General features: G+C 46.9%; 1 protein-coding gene across 16 annotated transcripts in view; it reads right to left on the bottom strand.

The window, feature by feature from the left end:
* Window positions 1-8,056, bottom strand: part of KALRN (kalirin, RhoGEF kinase) — a 586,523-nt gene that overhangs the window by 127,287 nt on the left and 451,180 nt on the right. For all 16 annotated transcript variants that reach the window (XM_005873113.2, XM_005873115.2, XM_005873109.2 and 13 more), the window contains one exon: window positions 6,589-6,835. In XM_005873113.2, the coding sequence (XP_005873175.1) occupies window positions 6,589-6,835 (247 nt within the window). The remainder of the gene's footprint in view (window positions 1-6,588; window positions 6,836-8,056) is intronic.

Below are 8,056 nucleotides of genomic sequence, written 5' to 3'. Positions count from 1 at the left end.
GCCCCAGTGTCTGTGTCCATTGGTTATGCTAATATGCATGCATACAAGTCCTTTGGTTGCTCTCTAACCCCCTCCCCGCTCCAGCATTTGTCTCTGGATCTATTCTTGTTCATCAAATTATGTTGATCATTATATCCCAGATATGAGTGAGATCATGTGATATTTATGTTTCTCCGAATGGCTTACTTTGCTTAGCATAATGCTCTCCAGGTCTATCCATGCTGTTGCAAATGGTAATGGAATACTATGCCGCTATTTTTACTTTTTTTGAGGAAACCTATTTTATTTCCCACAACAATTCACCGTTTTACTTTCCCAGCAGCAGTGCACAAAGATTCCAATTTTTCCATAGCCTCACCTGTTATTTTCTCTGCGTGTGTGTGTGTTTAATAATAGCCATGCTACTGGGTGTGAAGTGATATCTCACTGTGGTTTTGATGTGCATTTCCCTAATGAACAGCAATGTGGAGCACCTTTTCATGTGGCTGTTGGCCATTTGTACATCTTCTTGGGAGAAATGCCTATTCAAATCCTTGTCTGTTTTTTAAACAAATTTTGCTGGTGTCATTGAGCTGTATGAGTTATTGTCATAACCTGCACACTAACCCTCCCTGTGCATCTTTAAGTATCTCCTGAGCCTGACACTCCGGGGGTGCCAACCCCATAGAGCAGGGACTCAATCCTCATGGAGCATCAGAATTACCAAGGAGCTTAAAATATTCTGATGCCCAAGCTTGATGGCTCTGAATTAATTGGTCTGAGTGGTGTGTGAAGCATCAGTATTTTTAAAAGTCTCCTCCAGGCGGCTCTAAGATGCACCCAGAGTTAGAAACCACCACCACCAAGTACTCGCCCCCCCCGCCCAGGCACTGCCCTCCCCAACTTAGTGCTGAGAATGAGAGAGGGCATTAGGAAGACAAGGGGACTAGGCTCCACCCCAGTGAGAAGCCTTTCAATGTCAGGGTGGCAGTGACTAGTAGGAAAGGCAGGCCCCCCACTTTGTCACACAGCCTCATCATCAGTCCTGCCATGGATATGTCAGGAGGAAACAACCAACCCCTGAATCCCAAGAAGACACAGGAGGGACAAGGGCCCAGTGCCTACCCCAGCAGGCAGCGTATGGGTGTGAAGCACTGGGCCTGAGAGGAGGTGAGAGCCCTGGTTCTGCTCCAGCTCTGCCACCAACTCTCCCTGCGGCTTCAGGAAGTCACCTATGCCCCAAAGTGCCCCTGAAAGACAGAAAACTGGGCCGGTACAGTGGTTCTCAACCCTGACCATAGCTTAAATTCACTTAAGGACCATTTAAAATAACACTGACCCTCAGGCCCCACCCTGGAGACTCTGGTTACAGTTGTTCCAGGTGGGGCCAGGGTGCTGTCATTAGGTACAGCTTCCAGGTGATTCTCTGCAGACAGGGTTGAGAACCCACACCTAGCAGTTCTCCCAGGTCCCTCCTTGGTGCTAACATTCTGTGGCTCTATCACCATTGCTGGTACTGACAGCTCGGACTGAGCACACACATGACACTTAGCACATCACACAGACACTGCCCGGCTCCTCATGGCCTGTAGAAGCACTGACTCTGCAATGCTCTCCACAGAGATGAAGAGGACTGGCTCCCCTCTAAGAACTGAAAAAGAAATAGAGTCTGACGTGCAGTGACACGGATGAGGCAACCCTGTCCTATCCCACAACCCCCAGAAGGATTCTCAATCCAGTTGTGTATGACTTACAAGGTGGAGTGCCTGCTGGAGACAAAGTGTAGCTCAGAGAAGGCCAACTGGCCAGCAGGCAGCTGCTGAAATGGAGGAAGGAAGAGTTTACTGAATTTCTTCTAAGTGGCCAACACTCAGGGCAGGCCCTGGATAGAGAGGGAGGGGTTTCCAGGCAGTGGCAGGTGCATGGACACATATATCGCCCCTGTTAAGGCCCCTGGAGATACTCCATGGACACTAGGACTTACGTCCTGACTGCTGGGAGGCAGGCGCCTGCGCATTCTGAGCCCACACAGGTGAGAGGGCAGTGAGAGCACACGGGTTGCCATTTGAAACCCCAGCCTTAATTGGTCTAAGCTTGTAGAGAGAAGAACCAACTTGCAAACAAAAAGATCCAAGGAAACGGGTGACAGCACTGCCAGAGGTGGAGGTGGGGGGTGCTCCTAAGAAGCCAGGATGGCTGGCAGTCAGCTGGAAAGTTCTGTGACAGCTTCCTTCCTTGCTTTCCCTCAGGCCTCTATTTTCCATCCTTCCTCCTCAGCTCTCATTTTCAGTTAACGCTCCACTAACTCCCTTCTCTCCAGAGTTCTTACCCAGAATGTCCCCACCTCCCACCTCTGGATCACAGACCCACGCTGACAGCTCTCTGCTTCTCCCCCTATGTGTGCTCCTTCGAAACTGTATACAGAGGGGCCCCAGCTGGGCTCGGGGTATGGAAGAGATGAACATAGGCGAGGGAGGCTGGACCTAGGTCAAAAAGTGTTAGGTCACACCCAAAGGGTGGACTCAGAGACCAGAGCCCAGGCAAAGCGAATCCTGCTCTATGTGAACAGTCCCTGCAGAACAGCTCCTCCTTTGTAGTCATGATCACTCCTAACAGTCCATCAGCCTGAGGGTTAATCCCTCCCACTGATGTGCCAAAAACCGTCAAGGCTCAACTATAACAGGAGGGCACACACAACCCAAACAGGGGACACACCTGGAGCACATGGCTCAGGTGACCAGAGAGATTGTGCTACTGAGCCCCACAGAACACCTACTACACAAGGCCACTCTACCAAGCACGGGAAATACAGCAGTTCTACCTAATACACAGAAACAAACACAGGGAAGCTGCCAAAATGAGGAGGCAAAGAAACACGTTTTAAATGAAAGAACAGAACAAAATTCCAGAAAAGGAATTAGACAAAATGGAGACAAGTAATGTATCAGTGCAGAGTTCAAAACACTGGTTATAAGGATGCTCAACGAATGTAGGGGAAGAGTAGATGACCTCAGTGAGAACTTAACAAAGAGATAGAAAACATAAAGGTGGAGATAGAAAATAAAAAAGAACCAGTCAGAAATGAACAATACAATAATTAAAATGAAAAACACATTACAGGGAATCATCAGATTAGATGAAGCAGAAGACTGAATCAATGATTTGGGAGACAAGGTAGCAGAAAATACCAACTAGAAGAGTAAAAACAAACAAACAAACAAACAAATAAAAAACCCCAAATAGTTTAAAGAACCTCTAGCACAACATCAGGCATACCAACATTCACATTATAGAGGTACCAAAAGGAGAAGAGAGAGAGCAAGGGATTGCAAACCTATTTGAAGACATAATGACGAAAAAGTTTCCTAATCTGGTGAAAGAAATAGATATACAAGTCCAGGATGTGCAGAGCCCTGAGCAAGATGAACCCTAAGAGGCCCACACCAAGACACATCATGATTAAAATGCCAAAGTTTAAAGACAAATAGATAATCTTAAAAGCAGCAAGAGAAAAGCAGTTAGTTAACTACAAGGCAGCTCCATTAAAAGACTGCCAGCAGATTTCTCAACAGGCCAGAAGGGATTGGCATGAAATATTCAGTGATGAAAAGCAAGGACCTACAACCAAGATTACCCAGCAAGGCTATCATTTCAAATCAAAGGACAGATAAAGATATTCCCAGACAAGAAAAAAAGAAAGGAGTTCATCACCACCAAACTAGTATTACAAGAAATGATACAGGAACAAAGAAAAAGAAGGAGAATGAGAAGGAAGAGGAAGAAAAGGAGCAGAAGGCGGAAGGGGAGGAGATGGAGGAAAGGGAGCAGGAGAAATAAAAATATGAATAATAAAGGGGAAAAAACTACATATCTAGCAATAATCACTTTAAATGTAAATGAATTAAATGCTCCAATAAAAAAACATATGGTGGCTGAATGGAAAAGAAAACATATATACTGCCTACAAGAAACTCACTTCAGATGGAAAGACACACACAGACTGAAAGTAAAGGGATGGGAAAAATATTTTAGGCAAATTAAAAGAAAATCTGGGGTAGTAATATCTATATTAGACTTTAAAATAAATTTTAAAACAAAGGCTCTAACAAGAGACAAAGAAGGACCCAGCAATTCCACTTCTGGATATTTATCCGAAGAAACTCAAAACACTATTTCAAAAAGACAAATTCATCCCTATGTTTATTGCAGTATTATTTGCAATAGCCAAGATACGGAAGCAACCTAAGTGCTCATCAATAGATGAATGGGTAAAGAATATGTGGTACATGCTGTATATATAATGAAATATTACTCAGCTATAAAGAAAAGAGTGAAATCTTGCCATCTGCAACAACATGGATGGACCTAGAGGGTATTATGCTAAGTGAAATAAGTCAGACAGTGGAAGAAAGTACCATATGATTTTACTTATGTGTGGAATCCAAAAAACAAAATAAACAAACAAAATGGAAACAAACTCATAGATACAGAGAACAAACTGATGTTTGCCAGCTGAAAGGGGGATTTGAGCATTTGCTGAAAAAGACGCAGGGATTAAGATGTGCAAATGGCCAGTTATTAAAGTACAGCATAGGCTATGTAGTCAATAATATTGTAATAACTATGTATGGTGTCAGATGGGTACTAGACTGATCAGGGTGATCACTTTGTAAGTTAGGTAAATGTCTAATCAGTATATTGTACACCTGAAACTAATGGAATAGTGTATGTCAATTGTAACAGAAAAATAAAAAAATACTTAAAATTAGACGTGTCAGGTCTTCTCTTGAAGCTACGTCCTTCGCGATGGACACACCTGCACTGGATGTCCGACAAACTAGCCTTTCCCAGAAAACTGCTGTCCTTGGCTTTGTCCCTAGACAGGGCTTGTGGGATTTTGTAGTTATTTTGCTGAGGAATCCATGACAAATGATGTAATAACTCCAACTTTTGACAACTTAATGTATCAAGTGCCGGGCACTGTTCTAGGTGTTTCGTATGTTACCTCATCTCACCTTCACAACGCTAACCTCTGTGTGTCCCAGTTTCCCTCTTGTTTAAACTTCACACAGAACCATATTCCTGTGTCCCTGATTTTCTCTTCCCTGGGACCAAGAGCTTCTCTGTGGCTACTTCAAAGGACTGAGGAGCTGCCTGGGCAATTCCAGATTCCACAGAACTTCCGGACACAGCCCCTCTTTAGTCCCCAGAGAAAAGGGGAGAAATGAACCGGGTGAGGGCTGAACTGGGGGAGGGAAGAATCAGGTTTTAGTTTGCATTTTTCTCCTGGTGGAAAAACCCAGGGAGGCAGGCTGGATGAGAAGCCTGTCAACAAGCCACCTGCTATCGCCATCTGGTGGACGCAGGAGGAAGTCAGGCTTTGGAGATGGACCAGATGGAATTCCCAGAAACCAGAACATTTAAACCTTATTAGCCTGTAGTACAGTGATGGCGAACCTATGACACGCGTGTCAGAGGTGACACGCAAACTCATTTTTTTGGTTGATTTTTCTTTGTTAAATGGCATTTAAATATATAAAATAAATATCAAAAATATAAATCTTTGTTTTACTATGGTTGCAAATATCAAAAAATTTCTATATGTGACACAGCACCAGAGTTAAGTTAGGGTTTTTCAAAATGCTGACACGCCGAGCTCAAAAGGTTCGCCATCACTGCTGTAGTATCTACTAGGAAGCCTGCAGCAGGTCTCCATGGCGACCCTCGTCCCTGACTCCCTACAGAAGCAGGTCCCTTCCCTCTTCCTAGCCCATGAATACCTAGCACGGGTCTGCATACAAGGCTGAGCTTTTTGTAACTACTGACATAGAGGATCTGATGAGTTACGAGAAGCTCAGAACCACGTCGCTCTCTGGGCCTCAGTTTCCTCGGTGTAAAACGAGCGACTTCCGGGGCCCCTACCAGCCTTGGCTTTTGATGCACCGGAGTCCCTGGGAGGGCTTGTTAAAACAGACCACTGGGCCCCACTCAGGGTTTCGGACTCAGCTCTGGAGAGGGGCCTGAGAACCTGCATTTCCAACAGGTACCCAGGGGGTGCTGAGACACCCCCACTTTGGAGGATCACTATTCTAGTTGGTGAGTATCCCTGCGTGAGAAAATGAATAAGAAGCATGTGGCGGGAACACAGAACTACACCAAACAGAAGCCGAGGTTCCAATAACTTATCCATCAAAGGAACCTAAGTGAGCAGGGCCTTGAGCCTGGGCTTGCTGGGTGCCCCTGTGCCAGCAGGAACACTGGGGTGGGTGGGTGTCAGGGAGCCGTGGGAGCTGTGGGGGTGGGGGGTGGGGAGCAGGGCAGTGGACAGAGGAGTCCAGGCTTTGGCCACAGGTAGAAGAGGACTTTTCCAAATACAATGGCACTTCTGAAAGAGATCTTAGGAGTCATCGAATTCAACCTTAATTTCTAAGATGAAACCGACTCAGAAAGCTTAAATAACTCCCAAGGTCACACGGCTACTCAGTACTCTCTCCCTTCAAGCTCCCAACCCACTTTCTTCACAAGCAGGTCCCGGGAAATCCGACGAGGTCATGAGAAAGGTTAGCTCCACGATATGCTTCCACACCCCTCTCCCTCTGTGGTCCCTACCTTTCACCAGGGGGAAGAAGCAGTCCATCTCCACGCTGCTTCGGGAGTGGGAGATGCACAGGGCGCTGCTGGGGACCAGGCCCTCCTGCGGGGGGCTCCGTTCCGTGGTGCGCACCAGACACCAGCCTGGCCGCTCACTCGGCCGCTCCAGCAGCTCCACCGTCTGCCCCACCTGGATGGTCAGCTCGCTGCTGTGGCCGGCGTTGAAGTCCTGGAGGACCACGGTCAGCTCACATCCGCCGGAGAGCTTGGAGGGGATGGGGGATAGGAGCAAATGTGAGGACGTGGGGGAGAGGGAAGGGGAGAAAGGATGCATGAGAGCACAGGAGAGGATGGAGGGAAAAGATGGGATTTGGGAAAGAAGGCAGAGGATGGAAAAGGGAGGTGGGAGCAGGAAAGAAAACAAGGGGAAAAAAAAAGAAAAGGAATTAACGGTGCCATTGAGTCACTGGGCCAGTCCAGCTGCAGCCACAGCTGGGGCCTGCCTGGAACCGGGACTTTATTCTAATGCCTCGTTTGGTTAGAGTTCTTTTCATTATTTCTCTGCCAGCTTCCAGCTGATTGTGTCTTTACAGCCCTTCCCCAATACCCCCTTTGCTTCTTCCAAGGGCTCCACCGCACGCCCCATTTCTGCCCCCAACCACCCCTCAGGCTCTTCCTGAGCATCTATTTCTCAGTCACTCGCTCTCACTTGATTCTAGGGAATAATGAGAGAGAAACTGTCTTCCCTCTAATCCTTGATACCTTCCCTATCCCCACCCCTCGCTGGAGCCATTTGCTTAAAACAGAGGCTGCCAGCAACACAAGAGAGAATGAGGCTACAACTCAAAGGCAGGAGCTGAACTCTGTTTACCTGGAAGGGGACCAGGATCATTTCACAGGCGCTCAGCCATCGGGGACCAAGGGGAAGGATGGCGGGGAAGAGGGCCACATCCTGCTTAGGGACCACCCTTAGTGCTCCGTCCTGCCCTCCCTCCTGGCCTGGCCCTTCCCACTGCACTGATCCTGGGGCAGAACCAGTAACACTGGGCAGAGAGACCCAGAGACAGTAACAACCTCTCCTGAGAGATGCAAATCAAAATGACAGTGAGGTACCATCTCACTCCTGTCAGAATGGCTATCATCAACAAATCAACAAACGACAAGTGCTGGAGAGGATGTGGAGAAAAAGGAACCCTCCTGTACTGCTGGTGGGAATGCAGACTGGTGCAGCCACTGTGGAGAACAGTAATGAGTTTCCTCAAAAAACTAAAAATGGAACTTCCATTTGACCCAGCAATCCCAGTTCTAGGAATATATCCCAAGAAACTAGAAACACCAACCAGAAACGATATATGCACCCCTATGTTCACAGCGGCACAACTTACAATAGCTAAGATTTGGAATCAGCCTAAGTGCCCATCAGCAGATGAGTGGATTAAAAAACTTTGGCATATCTACACGATGGAATACTATGCTGCTGTAAAAA

Source organism: Myotis brandtii, unplaced genomic scaffold, assembly GCF_000412655.1.
Source record: "Myotis brandtii unplaced genomic scaffold, ASM41265v1 scaffold4, whole genome shotgun sequence".
In the NCBI taxonomy this organism is placed as follows: Eukaryota; Metazoa; Chordata; class Mammalia; order Chiroptera; family Vespertilionidae; genus Myotis; species Myotis brandtii.
Note: the sequence above shows the minus strand (reverse complement) of the source record. Positions and strands in the feature narration are given on the sequence as shown.